This window comes from Oncorhynchus clarkii, chromosome 29, assembly GCF_045791955.1.
Source record: "Oncorhynchus clarkii lewisi isolate Uvic-CL-2024 chromosome 29, UVic_Ocla_1.0, whole genome shotgun sequence".
Classification (NCBI taxonomy): Eukaryota; Metazoa; Chordata; class Actinopteri; order Salmoniformes; family Salmonidae; genus Oncorhynchus; species Oncorhynchus clarkii.
The window spans coordinates 36,817,884-36,839,625 of NC_092175.1; the positions used below are offsets into that span (position 1 = coordinate 36,817,884).

At 42.2% G+C, this 21,742-nt stretch overlaps 2 protein-coding genes, 1 long non-coding RNA gene and 1 pseudogene across 3 annotated transcripts in view; 2 read left to right on the forward strand and 2 right to left on the reverse strand.

Annotated features, from left to right (window-relative positions):
- The window catches only part of LOC139388036 (claudin-4-like), a 34,387-nt gene extending 25,515 nt beyond the window's left edge, over positions 1 to 8,872 (forward strand). The window contains exon 2 of the mRNA XM_071134532.1: positions 7,636 to 8,872. Coding sequence (XP_070990633.1) covers positions 7,636 to 8,268 — 633 coding nt within the window. The 3' untranslated portion in view covers positions 8,269 to 8,872. The remainder of the gene's footprint in view (positions 1 to 7,635) is intronic.
- Positions 8,873 to 10,749: 1,877 nt separating this feature from the next.
- Positions 10,750 to 12,172, reverse strand: LOC139388222 (claudin-4-like; annotated as a pseudogene).
- On the forward strand, positions 11,305 to 17,884 carry LOC139388037 (claudin-like protein ZF-A89). The gene is made up of 2 exons (XM_071134533.1): positions 11,305 to 13,871; positions 16,261 to 17,884. The coding sequence occupies exons 1-2, from the start codon at positions 13,381 to 13,383 to the stop codon at positions 16,820 to 16,822; spliced, it is 1,053 nt and encodes a 350-aa protein (XP_070990634.1). The 5' UTR covers positions 11,305 to 13,380; the 3' UTR covers positions 16,823 to 17,884.
- The window catches only part of LOC139388038 (uncharacterized), a 30,241-nt gene continuing 25,186 nt past the window's right edge, over positions 16,688 to 21,742 (reverse strand). Inside the window, exon 3 of the long non-coding RNA XR_011629244.1 lies at positions 16,688 to 16,818. This is a non-coding gene — a long non-coding RNA (uncharacterized lncRNA). The remainder of the gene's footprint in view (positions 16,819 to 21,742) is intronic.

Consider the following 21,742-nt stretch of genomic DNA (forward strand, 5'->3'; position numbering starts at 1 on the left):
ATTTATAACTGTCACTTTAGTGTTAGTTTCCTTACATTTATAACTGTCACTTTAGTGTTAGTTTCCTTACATTGTTAACTCACTTTAGTGTTAGTTTCCTTACATTTATAACTGTCACTTTAGTGTTAGTTTCCTAACATTTATAACTGTCACTTTAGTATTAGTTTCCTTACATTTATAACTGTCACTTTAGTGTTAGTTTCCTGACATTTATAACTGTCACTTTAGTGTTAGTTTCCTTACATTTATAACTGTCACTTTAGTATTAGTTTCCTAACATCTAACACCGTCTTCATAGACCTTGCCAAGGCTTTCGACTCTGTCAATCACCGTATTCTTATTGGCAGACTCAGTAGCCTCGGTTTTTCGGATGACTGCCTTGCCTGGTTCACCAATTACTTTGCAGACAGAGTTCAGTGTGTCAAATCGGAGGGCATGCTGTCCGGTCCTCTGGCAGTCTCTATGGGGGTGCCACAGGGTTCAATTCTCGGGCCGACTCTTTTCTCTGTATATATCAATGATGTTTCTCATGCTGCGGGCGATTCCCTGATCCACCTCTACGCAGACGACACCATTCTATATACTTCCGGCCCGTCCTTGGACACTGTGCTATCTAACCTCCAAACGAGCTTCAATGCCATACAGCACTCCTTCCGTGGCCTCCAACTGCTCTTAAACGCTAGTAAAACCAAATGCATGCTTTTCAACCGTTCGCTGCCTGCACCCGCACGCCTGACCAGCATCACCACCCTGGATGGTTCCGACCTTGAATATGTGGACATCTATAAGTACCTAGGTGTCTGGCTAGACTCTAAACTCTCCTTCCAGACCCATATCAAACATCTCCAATCGAAAATCAAATCAAGAGTCGGCTTTCTATTCCGCAACAAAGCCTCCTTCACTCACGCCGCCAAACTTACCCTAGTAAAACTGACTATCCTACCGATCCTCGACTTCGGTGATGTCATCTACAAAATTGCTTCCAACACTCTACTCAGCAAACTGGATGCAGTTTATCACAGTGCCATCCGTTTTGTCACTAAAGCACCTTATACCACCCACCACTGCGACTTGTATGCTCTAATCGGCTGGCCCTCGCTACATATTCGTCGCCAGACCCACTGGCTCCAGCTCATCTACAAGTCCATGCTAGGTAAAGCTCCGCCTTATCTCAGTTCACTGGTTACGATGGCAACACCCATCCGTAGCACGCGCTCCAGCAGGTGTATCTCACTGATCATCCCTAAAGCCAACACCTCATTTGGCCGCCTTTCGTTCCAGTTCTCTGCTGCCTGTGATTGGAACGAATTGCAAAAATCACTGAAGTTGGAGACTTTTATCTCCCTCACCAACTTCAAACATCTGCTATCTGAGCAGCTAACCGATCGCTGCAGCTGTACATAGTCTATTGGTAAATAGCCCACCCATTTTCACCTACCTCATCCCCATACTGTTTTTATTTATTTATTTTTCTGCTCTTTTGCACACCAATATCTCTACCTTTACATCTGCATAATTGTAATTATTTGCCTACCTTCTCATGCCTTTTGCACACAATGTATATATATGTATATATATAGTTTCCTGACATTTATAACTGTCACTTTAGTGTTAGTTTCCTTACATTTATAACTGTCACTTTAGTATTAGTTTCCTAACATTTATAACTGTCACTTTAGTGTTAGTTTCCTCACATTGTTATCTCACTTTAGTGTTAGTTTCCTAACATTTATAACTGTCACTTTAGTGTTAGTTTCCTTACATTTATAACTGTCACTTTACTGTTAGTTTCCTTACATTGTTATTTCACTTTAGTGTTAGTTTCCTTACATTTATAACTGTCACTTTAGTGTTAGTTTCCTTACATTTATAACTGTCACTTTAGTGTTAGTTTCCTAACATTGTTATCTCACTTTAGTGTTAGTTTCCTTACATTGTTAACTCACTTTAGTATTAGTTTCCTTACATTGTTATCTCACTTTAGTGTTAGTTTCCTTACATTTATAACTGTCACTTTAGTGTTAGTTTCCTTACATTGTTATCTCACTTTAGTGTTAGTTTCCTTACATTTATAACTGTCACTTTAGTGTTAGTTTCCTTACATTTATAACTGTCACTTTAGTGTTAGTTTCCTCACATTTATAACTGTCACTTTAGTGTTAGTTTCCTTACATTGTTAACTCACTTTAGTGTTAGTTTCCATACATTTATAACTGTCACTTTAGTGTTAGTTTCCTTACATTTATAACTGTCACTTTAGTGTTAGTTTCCTCACATTTATAACTGTCACTTTAGTGTTAGTTTCCTCACATTTATAACTGTCACTTTAGTGTTAGTTTCCTGACATTTATAACTGTCACTTTAGTGTTAGTTTCCTCACATTTATAACTGTCACTTTAGTGTTAGTTTCCTCACATTGTTAACTCACTTTAGTGTTAGTTTCCTTACATTTATAACTGTCACTTTAGTGTTAGTTTCCTGACATTTATAACTGTCACTTTAGTGTTAGTTTCCTCACATTTATAACTGTCACTTTAGTGTTAGTTTCCTCACATTGTTAACTCACTTTAGTGTTAGTTTCCTCACATTTATAACTGTCACTTTAGTGTTAGTTTCCTCACATTTATAACTGTCACTTTAGTGTTAGTTTCCTCACATTTATAACTGTCACTTTAGTGTTAGTTTCCTCACATTTATAACTGTCACTTTAGTGTTAGTTTCCTCACATTTATAACTGTCACTTTAGTGTTAGTTTCCTTACATTTATAACTGTCACTTTAGTGTTAGTTTCCTCACATTTATAACTGTCACTTTAGTGTTAGTTTCCTCACATTTATAACTGTCACTTTAGTGTTAGTTTCCTTACATTTATAACTGTCACTTTAGTGTTAGTTTCCTTACATTGTTAATTCACTTTAGTGTTAGTTTCCTTACATTTATAACTGTCACTTTAGTGTTAGTTTCCTTACATTTATAACTGTCACTTTAGTGTTAGTTTCCTTACATTGTTAACTCACTTTAGTGTTAGTTTCCTTACATTTATAACTGTCACTTTAGTGTTAGTTTCCTCACATTGTTAACTCACTTTAGTGTTAGTTTCCTCACATTTATAACTGTCACTTTAGTGTTAGTTTCCTCACATTTATAACTGTCACTTTAGTGTTAGTTTCCTCACATTTATAACTGTCACTTTAGTGTTAGTTTCCTCACATTTATAACTGTCACTTTAGTGTTAGTTTCCTCACATTTATAACTGTCACTTTAGTGTTAGTTTCCTTACATTTATAACTGTCACTTTAGTGTTAGTTTCCTCACATTTATAACTGTCACTTTAGTGTTAGTTTCCTCACATTTATAACTGTCACTTTAGTGTTAGTTTCCTTACATTTATAACTGTCACTTTAGTGTTAGTTTCCTTACATTGTTAATTCACTTTAGTGTTAGTTTCCTTACATTTATAACTGTCACTTTAGTGTTAGTTTCCTTACATTTATAACTGTCACTTTAGTGTTAGTTTCCTTACATTGTTAACTCACTTTAGTGTTAGTTTCCTTACATTTATAACTGTCACTTTAGTGTTAGTTTCCTTACATTTATAACTGTCACTTTAGTGTTAGTTTCCTCACATTTATAACTGTCACTTTAGTGTTAGTTTCCTTACATTTATAACTGTCACTTTAGTGTTAGTTTCCTTTCATTTTGTATCACTCCATTATATCATTAGTTTACCTTTCTTTGCTCTGTCTCGTTCTTCTGATTGTTCCTCAGGATCGCTAGCAATAGTGGATCATATCAGGCTAACATATTACAAGTTGTGCAACAATTTGGGACATGCAGCCTATTTGAATCATTATGGAACCCATACTTAGCTGTTTTAAACCTGGAGCCTGGCCCACAGTTTAAGACCACTGGACTGTTTTCATCACATGATTAGTGAAGATTATTAGGATAGATTTATAGGACTGCTGTTTAACCCCTATTGTACACTTTTATCACCTTCCAATATTTCATAGATTGAACAATTGAATTTGGCAACTTCAATTGATCCATCAATATATGTTGTACATAAAAGCTCTACAAACCCATTTTTAAAAATTATAATTCAAAATTACTTTCCTAACCTAAAGAATATACAAGATCAGAGTATTTTTAAATCTACCAATTGATGCTGAAAATGAGATGTGTATTTGCATGGCATTCTTTCATTGATCTCAAATTTTCTGAACGGTCGCTCCATATATTCTAGTGCACTTGTCAATCGACTTGCCAATTGTCAAAACATTTCTGTAAAAAAAACAAGGATAAAACCTTGTGTTCCTATTTTTTAAATGTTCTTATTAGGCTCGGGCTGTTGGTGGTAGATGCAGCCAATTCAGCTGCCCTGCGCGCCGGATAGGCAAACTGTTGCCATTTCACGTGTACTCTAAATCTTCCACTGGCCAATCAGATTGCTCAGATATCCGAGTCTGCAGGAACGTAGCAGGCATGAAAGAAAGCTACATTCAAGTTCGTACTGTAAGATTTCAAAAAAAATAAAACCATGAGTAGAGAGAGACTGTCAACGAATACAGCAAAGAGCTGCTGTTTTTATGAGTGACTTCATGTTTAAGTTTTTACTCAGCACTGTCAACACTTTGTATTCAATACTTTCATAAGTCATAAAATGCGTGTTCTTCCTATTACCACTCAGCGCTACAACAAGCAGTAATGAATTAGGAAAGTGTATCTATAGGCTTTCGTTGTCATTTTTAGCATATTTGGTCTTTTTTAATATCAAGGAATATTTCACTCTCTCTATTCGTAGGAGTAACAACGTGAATTTGTGCATGAGGCAGAAATAATGCGGTGCGACTCGAGTTTCGCCATCAACTGGAAGACGGTGTACCTTTTTGGTCAGTGTCAGTGGAGGAAAGGGAGAGTGGAGGGATGTTGAGAGATGGACCCTCAGTCTGTTGCTCTCTCCCTCCGCTGAGACTGGCCATCAGATGCAAGCACCATCAGCACAGTAAAATAAAAAGCAAATGAGTTAAATGTGTGCTCACTCAGCTGTTCTTCACAAGTATATTTTTTAAACTAAGCAAGTCAGTTAAGAACAAATTCTTATTTAAAATGATGGCGCTACCTGCCGCATAGTGGATCTATTACCGGTGTGATCATATAGCCTACCTCAAATTTTGTAATATCGTTTAAAAAACAGTCCCGGTAAATTCAAGCAAAGAAAGTATGGGGTGAAAATGTATTGGGCCTATAGCTTACTGCACAAACCTCATTGCTACATTACTGTTTTTAATTGGATAATGTTGCATAGGCTTACATTTTTTAAGTCGGGTTAATAAAAAAATCAGAGTGGTGGATCTCGGCATGCATTTTGACTCAGGAAGTGATCTTGACTCACAAAAGTTTGGTGACTAATGTTCTAGTGAGTCTGTCGAGATAATTCAAGTTAAAAGGTACACCAAATTTAAGTGGATGGCTTTTGATAAATGTACTGAAAACCCTAAGTTCTCATTTACAACTGCAACCTGGCCAAAATAAAGCAAAGCATGTCGACACAAACAACAACACAGAGTTACATATGGAATAAACAAACATACAATCAATAATACAGTAGAAAAATCTATATACAGCATGTGTAAATGCGGTAGGATAAGAGATGTAAGGCAATAAAGAGGCCATGGTGGCAAATTAATTACAATATAGCAATTAAACACTGGAATGGTAGGATGTGCAGAAGATGAAACTGCAAGTTGAGATACTGGGGTGCAAAGGAGTAAGATAAATAAATACAGTATGGGGATGAGGTAGATAGGATGGGCTATTTACAGATGAGCTATGTACAGGTGCAGTGATCTGTGAGCTGCTCTGACAGCTGGTGCTTAAAGCTTGTGACGGAGGTAAGAGTCTCCAGCTTCAGTTATAACCTAAGATAAGTTGCTTTGCATGGTATAAACAAGATGGCGCCGCCAGAGAGTGCCGCCTCGCTTCTAGTCCTTAGGAAACTTTGCAGTATTTTGTTTTTTTGTGTATTATTTCTTATATTGTTAGCCCAGAAAATCTTAATCTTATTTCCTCCTTAAAGGACAATTCCACCCAAAAACAATCCTTTGCTATTTTAAAAAAATTAGTCCATTAATGACGTAGTCCCAAAATGTTTTGCTTGTCAGCACTCAAGTTTTCAAGATATGTAACTTTCAAAATAAAGAAATCATATTTTGAAAGTTATATAACTTGAAAACTTGAGTGCTGACAAACAAAACATTTTGGGACTACGTCAACAATGAACTATTGAAACAAATCCCAAAATATCGTTTTCAGGTGGAATTGTAAAACTACTCAAATGCATGTATTCATTGCCTCCTACTGCCCTGAGGAGGTATAACATTCTGGTCTCATGAGGTACTCAATACATTTACATTTCAGCAGTGGAGTAAAAGTAAAGATACCTAAATAGAAAATGACTCAAGTAAAAGCAAAAGGTTTCCCAGTAAAATACCTCTTGGGTAAAAGTCTGAAAGTATCGGTGGTACAGTGGTGGATAAAGTATTCAATTGTCATATTTGAGTAAAAGTCAATGCTATACATCAAATTCCTTATGTTAAAGAAGACCAGACTGCACAGTTGTTATTATTATTTACTGACGATTATTATTAGTTGTTTATTTTATTTTTGCGGACAGCCAGGGGCACTATTTACAATTTCAGTATTTGTGTTTAGTGATTCCGCCAGATCAGAGGCAGTAGGGATGATGCGTTATTATTGATAAGTGCGTGAATTGGACCATAATTCTGTCCTGCCTGAGCATTCAAAATATATCAAGTACTTTTTGGTGTCAGGAGAAATGTATGGGTGTATAATGTAAATGTTTTCTTTAGGAATGTAGTGGAGTAAAGTTGTTAAAAAATATAAATAGTAAAGTACAGATACCCCCAAAAAACTACTTAAGTAGTACTTTTACTTAAGTACTTTACACCACTGAATTTCAGCCTTTTAGCAGGATCCACAGTTGGATGTCACTCACTGTAAAGACAGACTTGGAAATAACATACTGAAGTTAATACTGTGTGTGTGTGTGTTCAGGTGGGGGTTGGAGAGAGAGACATTGTCCTGTGTTTGGGAGCGTTGCTTGAGAGCCTTCAGTAAAGCTCATATCACCAGAACAAAACACACAAAGAGCAGGAAACAAGGCCCAGGGATATCCAGTGTCATCGTTCCTCTATTGTTCGGGAGCATAGAAACCCAAACCCAAACCCCACCCTCCCCACCTCCCTCCAAAGTGTGATCTATATAATAAGATCCTGTTTACGCCTCGTCATCCCAGAACTCAGGCTATCAGAGAGAAGGAAGAAGACCACCAGTGGTCAGTCTGAAGGAATAAGAGGCAGACGAAGAAGAAGGAGAAGAGAGCCTCCATTGCAACCTTTCCGTGTTCGAGACTGTGCAGCATTGTCTAGACAGAAGCAGTTTGACTTGATCGAATCATTGACAAATAACTGTGTAGAGGCTAAATGTGTGCAGGGGTGTAAGTCGATTATCTGTACAACAGCAGCAGTAGATTCAGCGTACCAGCCGTAGTAACCAGCGGCACTAGTATACCTTGAACTTCGAACTTTGTATACTTCAATCATGGCTTCCCAGGGCCTCCAGATTATGGGAGTAATGCTGGCTATGATTGGCTGGCTGGGGACCATCCTCACTTGTGCCATGCCCATGTGGAGGGTCACTGCCTTTGTCGGTGCCAACATTGTCACCGCTCAGGTCATCTGGGAAGGGTTGTGGATGAACTGCGTGGTTCAGAGCACGGGCCAGATGCAGTGTAAGGTCTATGACTCCATGCTGGCCTTACCCCAGGACCTCCAGGCCGCCAGAGCTATGGTCATCGTGGCAGTGATTGTGGGCGTCTGCGGCGTCATGATGGCCATCGTCGGGGGGAAGTGCACCAACTGCATGGAGGATGAGGCTGCCAAAGCCAAAGCCTGCATCATCGCCGGGATCGTCTTCATCATCTGTGGCCTCCTCATCTTCATCCCTGTGTCATGGTCGGCCAATACCCTTATCAGAGACTTCTATAACCCCTTGGTGATAGAGGCCCAGAGGAGGGAGCTGGGGGCGTCTCTGTACATCGGCTGGGGCTCCGCAGGGCTGCTGCTGTTGGGAGGGGGTCTGCTCTGCTGCAACTGCCCCCCCAAGGAGGGCAACATGGGCAGGCCATATGTGGCAGCTAAGTTCGCCCCCATCCGGACCACATCTCCATCCATGAACTATGTGTGAGTGAGGAGTAGAGTCTCTGGTGGATATGGGGACATTCTACATGTTTTACATTTGATATTTTAGTCATTTAGCAGACGCTCTTATCCAGAGTGACTTACAGTTAGTGCATTCATCTTAAGACCGTTTGGTGGGACAACCACATATCACGGGCATAGTATATACACTTTTCCTCAATAAAGTAGCTATCAGCAAAGTCAGAGCTAGTAAGGGGAGGCGTTCAGGTGCTTTTGGAAGATGGGACTGGGGATATAGGAGCAGGATGGGGAGTTCAATGTTACAGATGAAATGCTGATGCTCTTATTGAGTTGTCCGATGCTCTTTTGCAGATGACACTAAGTTTTGTCTATTCTACATATTGCCAGATCTATGTTCTAAGTATATATTATATCTTATGACATGATATGATGTTGGGTCTGCTCCGCTTGATATATTTCTATATTCTGAATGTTGCTAGGTGACTTTGAAGTTGTAATGTTTTTACATTGATGTCCTCCTGTGACAACTTATTTATTTCTTCTGCTCAAATTGAATGTTACATTCTGTCTGTATCCTATTATCAGAGTACTCTCTTTTGTATGCTTTTCAGTATGTGCATTTTCCCCCTTAATTTCACAAATATTCACATTTTAAATAAAAGTAGATTTTAAAACGAAAATAAATGTCTGTTTGAATATAAATATTTATCATCATGGTTTAAGTTACGTTGTTGTTCTCTGTTCATTCGAGTTGCGCAAAGTAGACGCATAGACCTAGATTGATTGATTAAGAGGAATTTCTATTGGCAAGTGCATTTTTCGCCGTTAGGCTGTTCGACATTTTTAAATTGACTGTCCTCGTGGGGTGACAGTATTTTACAGAAAAAAAACCTGAATACAACAGATTTCGGCGACACCTCGACAATCCGTTTGAGCGCGCCTGGAAACACATTGACGAGGAATCCAGCTTTTTGTCAAATTGACGTCTGATTTGAATTTTCGCAGCAGGTTAGGAGAACTTACGCAGCAGGTTAGGATAACTAACTTAGAAGGTTAGAAAAATTAGGTTGTTAGGAAAAGGGTTAGGGTTAGCTAAAATGCAACAACAACAAAAATCCACTGAAAAAAGATGGATCCTTTCTAGCCATGTCTGTTTAATGGCAACAGAGAGCGCGCCTCTTTTCACATACAGTAGGCAACAGACCGCACATCTACCAGTTCCTTTTCAGGTGAAAATAAATGTCCAAATATATATATAAATATTCCTCCGCCCAGTTTTCCTCAAGACGGGTTTCTGAAAAGGAATATTAACATAATTTATGTGCTGAGCATCACTAAGGATTCCGTTTTCAAAATTCGTTGAGAAAAATGTATATTTAAAAATATATATTAAATAACAACACTCTAAGAGCAAATATTAAGTGCCTTACTGCAATGTCCTTGCAGATTTTACGGAAAAGTAGGCTAATGTCCCAAAAGGGATAGAAATCTGGGAAAATCCCCCCCAAAACACGATGTTGTCTGTTTACAGTTCGAGCAAAACTCAGTCAAAATTCAAAACAGTATGAAATTATTATTCAATTATTATTCTGATGTAATCGATAGCCATTCTAAATGCGCAAGCTAAACAAACGGCAAAATATAGGCTATAAAGTAAACTAGGCTATAGGCTATAACAATACATAGGCAGAGGTTCCTAAACTTTTTCACTCAGTCCCCCCTTCCAGCATTGGGGAACATCCCGCACCCCCTGCGCGCTCGCCACGTGTATTTCTATGGGCACAAGCACAGTTCATGACACAAACTGTTCACACCCCTCTCGTTGGTGGATATAATTTTGCAGGTTTAAAGCTTATTTCCTGCAGTTCTACACATTTTTTCATAGGGTGCAAAGAAAACGTTGCCATTTTAAAGCTAATTTATATGTTGCCATGTCTAATGTGTATTAATTTGATATTTGAGTGAGAAAAAAAAATTACAACAATATCTATGGGCTTAAAACAGCCAAATTAAAAACGTTAGCTGAGATGAACTAGTTGATCTGGACATTTCTGAAAAGCTAGAAATAACTCTAAGCCAGGGCTGTCCAACCCTGTTCCTGGAGAGCTACCGTCCTGTAGGTTTTCAATCCATCCTCCATCTAGCGCACCTGATTCTAATAGTTAGCTGGTTGAAAAGCTGAATCAGGTTAGTTACAACTGGGGTTGGAGGGAAAACCTACAGGAGGGTACTTTTCCAGGAACAGGGTTGGAGAGCCCTGCTCGAAGGTATGAATTGACTAAAATGTGAAGGAACTGATTTCGAAATTGCACCTTGTGCATTCTACTAGTACGATTTTCACCCACAGTCTGGGAACGTATGGGCTAAAGCATACATCTATTTTGAAACGAACGTTCCAAAAAAGAGTAGTCAAAGAAATGAGTAGCACAAACAATTCACAAAACGAAAAAATCTAAAAACCCTTTCCATATATATTTTTTTGTATATGTTTTATTTATTTACAAACTCATACACATTCTATCCCCGACGCAGAGGACTTGGGCGCGATGTACTTCGCTCCATTATAGAGGTCTCCCCTCGACGGGCACTGACAGCAAAGGAGCGCGCCCCCGATCAGGAGCGGTCCTGACGCGCCCCATCCGAAGTACAGGGACGCGCCCAGCTCTCTCCTCTGTGAGTCGGGTACCAGGGAGTTGTAGAGCGCCCCAGCCACAAGGAAGAACACCCCGGCAGTGATGGCCACCCGGGCCTTGGCCGACGCAGGTGGTGCATTTCCCCCTGACAACCGAGAGCAGGAGCCCGAACAGTGCCAAGAGGATGGCGATGACTACCATGGCCCGGGCGGCTTGGAGGTCAGGAGGCAAGGAGAGGGGTGAGTCGTAGACCTTCCACTGGATACGGCCTGTGCTCTGCACCACGCACGTCATCCACAGAGCCTCCCAGATGGTCTGCGCCAGCACAATGTTGTTTCCGATGAAGGCAGAGACTTTCCACATGGGGAGGATGAAGATGATGTTCCCCACCCAGCCCAGCACCGGGAAATCTACAGCCCCAAAGATACCATCGTTGCCAGCTACTGCTACTCCTATATGGATCTCCCTCTTCTCCTCCAAAAAGCACACCGAGTGTGTGACCCCTAAAGCAGAATAAGGTTATATAGAGAGCCAACCGAGCCCCCTCCATCCTCGGGTGGGCTTTGGCTCCGTTACTAAGAGATCCACACATCTATCACGCTGTCCTGGAGTTCAGGAATGTTCTTCCCACACAGGAAGCCCCTCAATGTGCCCAGCTCTGTACAAAATCCTGGAAAAATACCCTATATAGGAATGTGTCTTGGGCCTTTGCCAAGAGATATGAACCACATTTAAATTCTTATAATTTCACAGCTGAAAATTAGACAGCTCCAATCTGCAAAAGTAGGCTACTCAATTATGAAATAAACTTGTCGCAACTATTCTTGTGCAAAAGTTTATTTGTGCGGGTTTTGGCTTCTAATGGTCTCTCCAGTTTTGCATTGGCTGTCCTACCCAATGCCACAGGTGGAGGAGGTGTGTGTGAAACACAAGATAGCGGTTTCGTGGCTGCTTACAGGCCAATACACAGACTGGGTGTCATCTATGGCTAATTAAATAACCACACACTATCTGAGCCTTTTTACAATTATTCAGCGAGCAAGAGAAGAAGAATTACACATTATAACTAAAATAATAAAATGTTACACAATGTATTTTTATATTTGCACTATTGCACAAATTATATATTTTTTTACATCCAAAACCATGAACGTGATTTTTTTTAACATTAAATAATTAGGACACTTATCACAAATTATGTTTTTTACTACCATGCACTGCGATGGACACTAACGTTGGAGCCAGACCAGATGGTCGAAACTCAGCAAAGGCCTTTAACAGGATGCAGTAAAGCATGCTGTTGTTATCGAATAAAATATACCTTCCCAATTAAACGTGAAGTAAACTAAATAAAAACACAAAATAGGAAACAACCAAGATCTCAAAAGAAGTTAAATAGGCTGATCGCATTTCATTTGAGATCTAGAACAGCATTGCTTTGTAGGTTTATATTTTACTTTTGAAAAGCTTCTCGCCAGTCGCGTTATTTTGAAAATGAAGGAAATAGGAAAGGAATGAACGAAAGAATGGCGGTGTGATGGAGACGTATTATATCAGGGACTTTTGCTGCGTTCAAATACTAGTCGGAACTAGGAAACTCGGAACTACAACCAAGTAAGCAAGTGGGACATTTTAGTTTACTCTTTCGAGTATCACTTGAACGCGACAATAGCCCACGTGGGAATTTGATTTCCGTTGTTGGATGTTAAAATGATAATTTATCACAGAAACCACCATCTCACTCATGAGCATCCATAGCCCATGCGTGGCGAACCTTCAATACTCTCCAAACTGACGCACAGGTTTTACGCACAGAAAGCTTAGCCATTCGGGTTATTTGGAGATCAGTGGATACAACTGCGTATAGTTAACATGCTGCACATGAACGGCCTGGGACTAATAGATTGACAGCTGGTATCAATAACAGTAAATTGCGTAGTCAATGTTCAGCACTTTGTGGCGGAAATGGGAACAATGCCTCATTCACGTGCTAGTCGGAACTCGGACATTTCTGACTTGCGAGCTCAGGGGTGTCAAACTCATTTCACAGAGGACCGAGTGTCTGCAGGTTTTTGTTTTTTTTTAAATTTCAATTACCAGGTGAGGGGAGTTACTTACTAATCAGTTACCTTAACTCATCAATTAAGTGCAAGGGTGAAGGGAAAACCCGCAGACACTCGGCCATCCATGGAATGAGTTTGACACGTGTGCTAACTGGTTGAGCACAGCACGTGTATAACTACAACCATTTCGGACATTTCTGAGTTTCCTAGACCGACTAGCGTGTGAACGCAGCATAACATATGGGTCGTTTGGGCACACTTATTAGTTCGGTGGGTGTGTATCGGCCAACAAACAGGTGCTTTCAATTGTCACAATTAGTAACCATACCCTGGTAGGTGGGTATAAAGGTTGGAGTCTGTATCCTAACCAAAATAGCTAGCATTCCCACTGCTAAACACTAGTCCTGCCTGTTTTACGTGTGTTTGAGTAGATAGAACGCAATGGCCTCCGCTGGTCTCCAGATTCTGGGCATTGCCCTGGCTATCATCGGTTGGATCGGTGACATCATAATCTGCGCGCTCCCCATGTGGAAGGTGACTGCTTTCATTGGCAATAACATCGTAACCGCGCAGATCTTCTGGGAGGGCCTGTGGATGAACTGTGTGCTCCAGAGCACGGGCCAGATGCAGTGTAAGGTCTACGACTCCATGCTGGCATTACCTCAGGACCTCCAGGCCGCCAGGGCTCTGGTCGTCATCTCCATCCTCGTGGCCGTGATCGGCATCCTGCTCTCCATTGCTGGGGGGAAGTGCACAAACTGCATCAACGACGAGGCGGCCAAGTCCAAGGTGGCCATCGCATCCGGTGTGTTCTTCCAGGTCGCCGGCATCCTCTGTCTGATCCCGGTGTCTTGGTCCGCCAACACCGTCATCAGGGACTTCTACAACCCGCTTCTCACTGACTCGCAGAGGAGAGAGCTGGGCGCGTCGCTGTTCATCGGATGGGGCTCTGCTGGCCTGATGCTCATCGGGGGCGCACTTCTCTGCTGCCAGTGCCCCCAGCGCAAGGAGGGTGGGTACTCTGCCAAATATTCCGCCCCGCGCTCTGCCGCCAGTGGCGCGGCCTACGTCTGACAAGACGGAACCCTGACGTTGTCTTAAATGGAGACTGATGTAGTAGAAATTATGCATGAATGTGAATCTCTTCGCTTAACTGCAGTGCACCATGGAAATTCAAGTGGGGATTATAATTGTTTTTTTTCATGACATGTTTTAACGATTTATTTCTTTAATAAATGATTGTTCTTTATTCTCGTTGAATTCATATTTTGGTTCAAGCAGGCTATGGTGTAGACTGGGGTTTTAAACTGTGTTCACCATCTCTTGCAGGTCAGTTCCAATATTGGGCTAAACTACTAATCTGCCCCTGAGCAAGGCAATTAACCATAATTGCTCCAGGGTTTCCTTTAATGGCTTTTTCAATTCCATGTCCTACTTGTACATATAGTGAGCAGGACTCTCTAACCACTCTTTTTACACTTCTGCTACTCTGCTTATCATATATGCAGTCACTTTACCGATACCTCTATGTACATACTACCTCAATACGCCTGACTAACAGTTGTCTGTATATAGCCTTCTATTATTTAATGTCGTTCTACTGTTTTTATCTCTACTGTAAGCGTTTCACTAAGGTTTACACCTGTTGTCTTCGGCACACTTGACATACTTTGATTTGACCCCTGCATATTCCCCTGAAGCATAGGTAAACCATAACGGTTCTCAATGGGGCGGCAGGGTAGCCTAGTGGTTAGAGTTGGACTAGTAACCGGAAGGTTGCAAGTTCAAATCCCCGAGCTGACAAGGTACAAATCTGTCGTTCTGCCCCTGAACAGGCAGTTAACCCACTGTTCCTAGGCCGTCATTGAAAATAAGAATGTTCTTAACTGACTTGCCTAGTAAAATAAAATTAAAATGGAGTCATTTGTCCAGAACCAATGGCTGAAAATTATTAATTGAACCTAACTTCAGTAGCCTAGAACACAAATATTTTACTGAGTTACAATCCATAAGGACAGTCAATTGGAACGATGACTTGGGCCCTAATCTATGGATTTCACAACTGGGAATACTGTTATGCATCTGGTCACATGCCTTTTAAAGAGGGGCGTGGATCAGAAAACCAGTCAGTATTTGGTGTGGCCGTTTGTCTCGTGTGGCATGTCCTTCGCGTGAAGTTGCTGGATATTGCAGAGAACTGGACCTCTGTCCTTACACGCCAATTAAGAGCATCTCAAACATGTTCAATGTGTGAGGATGGACGAATTGGGACATTTTCAGCTTCCAGGAATTGTGTACTGGTCCTTGCGACATGGTGCTGTGCATTATGCTGAAACATGAGGTGATGGCGGCCGATGACTGGCACGACAATGGGCCTCAGGATCCCGTCACAATATATTTCTGCATTCAAATTGCCATCAATATGAAATTGTGTTGTCTGTAGCTTATACCTGCCCATTCCTCCACCACCATGGGGCACTCTGTTCTAGTTAACATCAGAAAACCGCTCACCTACACAACACCATATGTGGTCTGCAGTTGTGAGGCCAGCTGAGTGGCCTTTTGTCTCAAGCACAAGGTGCACCTGTGTAATACTGTTTAATCAGATACTTGATATGTCACACCTGTCAGGTGGATGGATTATCTTGGCAAAGTTGAAAGGCTCACTAACAGGGATGTAAACTCATTTCTGCACATTTTAGAGAAATAAGCTTTTTGTGCGTATGGAACATTTCTGGGATCTTTTATTTCACCTCATGAAACATGGGACCAACACTTTACATGTTGCATTTATATTTTTGTTCAGTGTATTTCCATGGTAACCACTGTCCACCCTCACACATTCCCATACTGGGGAATCAGGACAAGCCGGTAACCTGAGCCACAAACTAGCTCAATCCCCTCCCTGTTCTATTTCCTTTCACAATACCTCCAGTGTTACTGACACAAGGAAATGTGCTCTCATTCGACAAACACAGCAACCCTCTCACGGCTGCCTTGGCTTAGATGCAACTTGTGGACTTGTAATCATTGTTAGTTTCAAAGAGGACAAAGGGGATACAATGGTCTGCTCTGCTCTCACAGCTGCCTTGGATTAGCTGCAACGTTTGGATTCATGGACTTTTATAGATAGAATGGAGAATTTGACTTGTCCGCATCTGAACTATCAGGCCTTTTTCCAAGACCAGTCTCATTTTGTAGTGTAGGAAATACAAACTATGCGAAGTCAACCTCACATCAGATCCAACAAGCTAACGACAACGTGGCCATTACAATACTTCCAGAACCCCCTATTGGACACTTTCAACTATTCCGGGGAAGAACAATGAGCCGACAGATCCTTGCCTTTGTCCTGGCCTTCATCGGGTTCATGGGGACCATCGTGATCTGTGCTCTGCCCATGTGGAAGGTAACAGCCTTTGTCGGAGCCAACATTGTCACTGCCCAGGTGTTCTGGGAAGGGTTATGGATGAACTGTGTGATCCAGAGCACGGGCCACATGCAGTGTAAAGCCTACGACTCCCTCCTGGCCTTGCCCCAGAACCTGCAGGCTTCCAGGGCTCTCATCTGCGTCTCCATTGGGGTCAGTGTGCTCGCCATCGGGCTGACTGTAGTTGGGGCACGCTGCACCAACTTCCTCCATGACGACTGGCTGGCCAAGTCGAAGGTTGGCATTGCGGCAGGCGCGGTGTTCATGGCAGCGGGGGTGTTGTGTGTTATCCCCGTAAGCTGGTCCGCTCACACCATCATCCAGGGCTTCTACAACCCTCTGGCCACCCAGGAGAGGAGAGGGGAGCTGGGGGCGTCCATCTACGTGGGGTGGGTGTCTGGAGCTCTGCTCATGATCGGAGGGGGGATGCTCTGCAGCACGTACAGGTGCTGAGGAGGGAGAGGAGAGGAGGACATTAGTTATGGATGCCAAAAGAGAGAAGAGAGGATATCAAATGCTGGCCTTGTCCTGGATGGATGAGGGGAGGAATGGATAAGGGGAGGAAGGGAGGAGAGAGAGGGCTTAAAACATTGTATGTTTGAGGAAGAGAGAGGATAACACATTCTCTCCTCACTCCCCTAAAGACATGCCTAAGTCTGGGATGATTTAGTCCACATTGCTCCCACCTAGATGATTTTCTTTTGTGGAGATGAATTAGGTGAGGCCTGTAGATTAACTGTGTAGTAACTGTATGGTGAGATTCACAGGACAGGTGCAGTGATTGCATCCCAAATGGGACCCTATACCCAAAATAGTGCACTACTTTTGAACTGAGCCCTATGAGCCCTGGTCAAAAGCACCGCACTATATAGGACATAGGATTCCATTTTGGATGCAACCTCCTCCATCACCCCAGACAGGGGTTTGCAGCATCAGAGAGGCAGAGTGTTCCATCATGGCTGTTTGTGGAGGACAGATAGAGGAGTAGTTCTGAGTGATGTTTTAACATGTTTCTTAATTGATTGGGGGGAAAAAAAGAATGCTGGACAATGAGAGACTGGTATCTGCTGGACAGCTCTTTATTCACCAGCCTAATCAGAGAGTTTTGAACAGAGTACACAGATACACTGCTATATGACTGAATCCCTGCAAAATCATGCAGGGTAAGGTGAGACGGTACCCCTGAGATACAGTATATGACTGTACAGTATATGTGACGGAGATCAGACTAGGTCAGGTTAGATCAGACTCAAGTTAGATCAGAATAGGTCAAGTTAGATCCGACTAGGTCAGGATAGATCAGAATCAGGGTAGATCAGACTAGGTCCGACTCAGGTTAGATCAGACTCAGGTTAGATCAGAATAGAACAGACTTGTTTAGGTTAGATCAGACTAGGTCAGGTTAGATCAGACTAGGTCAGGATAGATCAGGATAGATCAGGCTAGGTCAGGTTAGAACAGAAGTAATAAAATGCACTTTGTCTTTGATCAAAACCTATATCTGATATAGATTATGTTAAGGAAACGAATAATGATTGTAATGATGAGTCGTGATGAACAACATTATCAATAAACTGCTTTCCTACATGACTGAGCATTTGTCTGATTGTATGAAGTGTAGACACAAAATGACACATTTAAGAAGGTACAATTTTAGTTTTTTTATTTATTTTGCGTAAATATTATGATATTTATATAAATTAAGGGCAGTGTTGACAATCAATGTCATAATTATACAGCACCAGTCAAGTTTGGACACACCTACTCATTCAAGGGTTTTTCTTTATTTTTACATTGTAGAATACTATTGAAGACATAACTACTAAATAACACATATGGAATCATGTAGTAACCAAAAAAGTGTCAAACAAATAAAATATATTTAATATTTGAGATTCTTCAAAGTAGCCAGCCGCCTTGATGACAGAAGCTAGCTTACTTTGGCTACAATAGCTACTAGCTGTGTAAAAGGCCAGGGGATTGTTTGAAAGAGAAACTCACATATACTACGAGAGATAGTCAGTCCTCCCTTATTTCTGCTTACCATCACCTGTTATAAAATGACAACAATGCCTTGCTAGCTGACTTACTTTTCCACTGTCAGAAGCACTGTTTCCTGAAGCACTGTTTCCAGAAGCACTGTTTCCAGAAACACTGTTTCCTGAAGCACTGTTTCCTGAAGCACTGTTTCCTGAAGCACTGTTTCCTGAAGCATTCTGCCCTGTTCTGAAAGAACTCCCTGGGTTTACCGTTATGCTGTAGATGTTTGGTCAGGACGTGTTGTTATATTAATTTGTTCATTTTGATTGAATCATTACCTAGCACTTTCCCGCACAAAACACATTGTGAGCGCACCTCATTATTTCTCAAAGTTAGTATGAAAGAGAGAAAAACTGATCGGTGTATTTGCGTTTCATGACAATAGAGCTTAGTCAGAACTTGTTGCTAGCATGAGTCCATTTGATGACAGCGGTGAGTGATGGCGAGTGGTAATGACAAGTCAGTGGCTCACAGCACATTATCTGCTGCTGAACGACAGCGCTGCAGCGTGTGTCTTAGAGTGATCTTCAAGAAAACTGCATAAAAAAGATGCGATTAACAACAAAGTACACAGGCATCTCCCTCTCGCACAGCTGCCAAACTGAGCAGAGACCGCTGCTAACTGAGAAGAGACCGCTGCTAACTGAGCAGAGACCGCTGCTAACTGAGAAGAGACCGCTGCTAACTGAGCAGAGACCGCTGCTAAGCAGAGAGCACCCTGAACAGAGACCGCAGTTGCACTTGGCCAAATCAATTCCAGTAATTAATGAAATAATTCTACATTTACACTGACATGCCGCGACCCACCATTAACAGGTCCGTGACCCACCATTAACAGGTCCGTGACCCACCATTAACAGGTCCGTGACCCACCATTAACAGGTCCGCGACCCACCATTAACAGGTCCGTGACCCACCATTAGCAGGTCTGCGACCCACCATTAGCAGGTCCATGACCCACCATTAGCAGGTCCGCAACCCACCATTAACAGGTCCGCGACCCACCATTAACAGGTCCGTGACCCACCATTAACAGGTCCGCGACCCACCATTAGCAGGTCCATGACCCACCATTAGCAGGTCCGCAACCCACCATTAACAGGTCCGTGACCCACCATTAACAGGTCTGCGACCCACCATTAGCAGGTCCGTGACCCACCATTAACAGGTCTGCGACCCACCATTAACAGGTCTGCAACCCACCATTAACAGGTCCGTGACCCACCATTAACAGGTCTGCGACCCACCATTAGCAGGTCCATGACCCACCATTAGCAGGTCTGCGACCCACCATTAGCAGGTCCGCGACCCACTTTAGAGTATTGAATGTCAAGCATGGATTCAACCACAAAGACCAGGGAGGTTTTTCAATGCTTCGCAAAGACGGACACTGGCGCAAAAAATCTACACTAGAGTTGCTTACCAAGATTACTTTGAATGTTTCTGAGTAGCCTAGTTACAGTTTTGACTTAAATCGGCTTGAACATCTATGGCAAGACTTGGCAATGGCAATGATCAACAACCAATTTGACAGCGCTTGATGAATTAAAAAAAATAATAATGGGCAAATATTGTACAATTCAGGTGTGCAAAGATCTTATAGACTCACCCCCAAAAATCTCACAGCTGTAATCACTGCCAAAGCGGTTTCTAAGATGTGTTGCCTCAGGGGGGTCAATACTTATCTAATCAAGATATATATTAAGTGTTTTATTTTTCATTAATTTGTTATAAATGTTGGAATTTTTCTACCACTTTGACATGAGAGCACTTTGACCAAAAATGACAATTATCTCACTTTGTAATACAACAAAATATAGAAAAATCTGTATGTATGTTCCTATGTACATTAAGAACACCTGCTCTTTCCATGACAGACTTACCAGGTGAATCCAGGTGAAAGCTATGATCCGTTATTGATGTCACTTGTTAAATCCATTCAATCTTAGTCCAGGGTTCCCCAACTGGCGGCCCATGTATATATATATATATATATATAGTAAAACATTTGCTCAGATGAAAATTACAGGCCTCTCTCATCTTTTTAAGTGGGAGAACTTGCACAATTGGTGGCTGACTAAATACTTTTTTGCCCCACTGTATAGTAAAACATTTGCTCAGAAAATATATATATACACACACACACTGTATGCGTACATTCTTTCCATTGTAGGACAAAAAAACTAAAGACACCAGGAAATCAGCTCCAATTGATTTTTACTGAATAAATCTTTTACCAAGTATTCCCAAGTATAATAGAGAGACACCTGATTATATACAAATGTAATCAAGGTTTGAAATTATTATGTTTTTGTCATATGTTTGGGCTTCTGGAGGTCAATTTGGAGTCTACAAACGATTTGTAATTATGTTCCGGCCCTCCGACCATCCGCTCAACAAAAACAAAAAACAAAAAAATAAACAAACAACAGAAAAATAAATCTGTCACGAACGTCGTCAGGGAAATGATCGGACCAAGGTGCAGCGTGGGGAGCGTACATTTTACTTTATTTTAAATGTGGCCAACAAAACAAGAAACAACAAAAACGAACATGAAGCTTACTAGGGCTATACAGGCCACTAACAAAGACAACTACCCACAACTAAGGTGGCAAAACAGGCTGCCTAAGTATGATTCCCAATCAGAGACAATAGACAACCACACTCGGCCAAACACACAAAAATACAAAACATAGAATGCCCACCCCACATCACACCCTGACCTAACCAAATAGAGAAATAAAACGTCTCTCTAAGGTCAGGGCGTGACAGTATCCCGGCCGCAAACCTGAACCTATAGGGGAGGGTCCGGGTGGGCATCTACTTCGGTGGCGGCTCCGGTGCGGGACGCAGACCCGCTCCACCTCTGGCTCACCCCACTTTGGTGACCCTCATTGTAGGCCCCGGACTGGGGACCCTCACTGCAGGCTCCGGACAGAGGACACTCGCCGCAGGCCCCGGACTGGGGACCCTCACTGAAGGCTCCAGACTGGGGACCCTCACTGCAGGCCCCGGACTGGGGACCCTCACTGAAGGCTCCAGACAGGGGACCCTCACTGCAGGCCCCGGACTGGGGACCCTCGCCGCAGGTTCTGGACTGTGGCCCGACATTGGAGGTTCTGGACTGTGAAACGTCGCCGGAAGCTCTGGACTGGGAAACGTCGCCGGAAGCTCTGGACTAGGAACTGTCGCCGGAAGCTCTGGACTGGGAACTGTCGCCGGAAGCTCTGGACTGGGAACTGTCGCCGGAAGCTCTGGACTGGGAACTGTCGCCGGAAGCTCTGGACTGTGGAGACGAACTGGAGGTCTGATGCGTGGGACCGGTACCGGTGG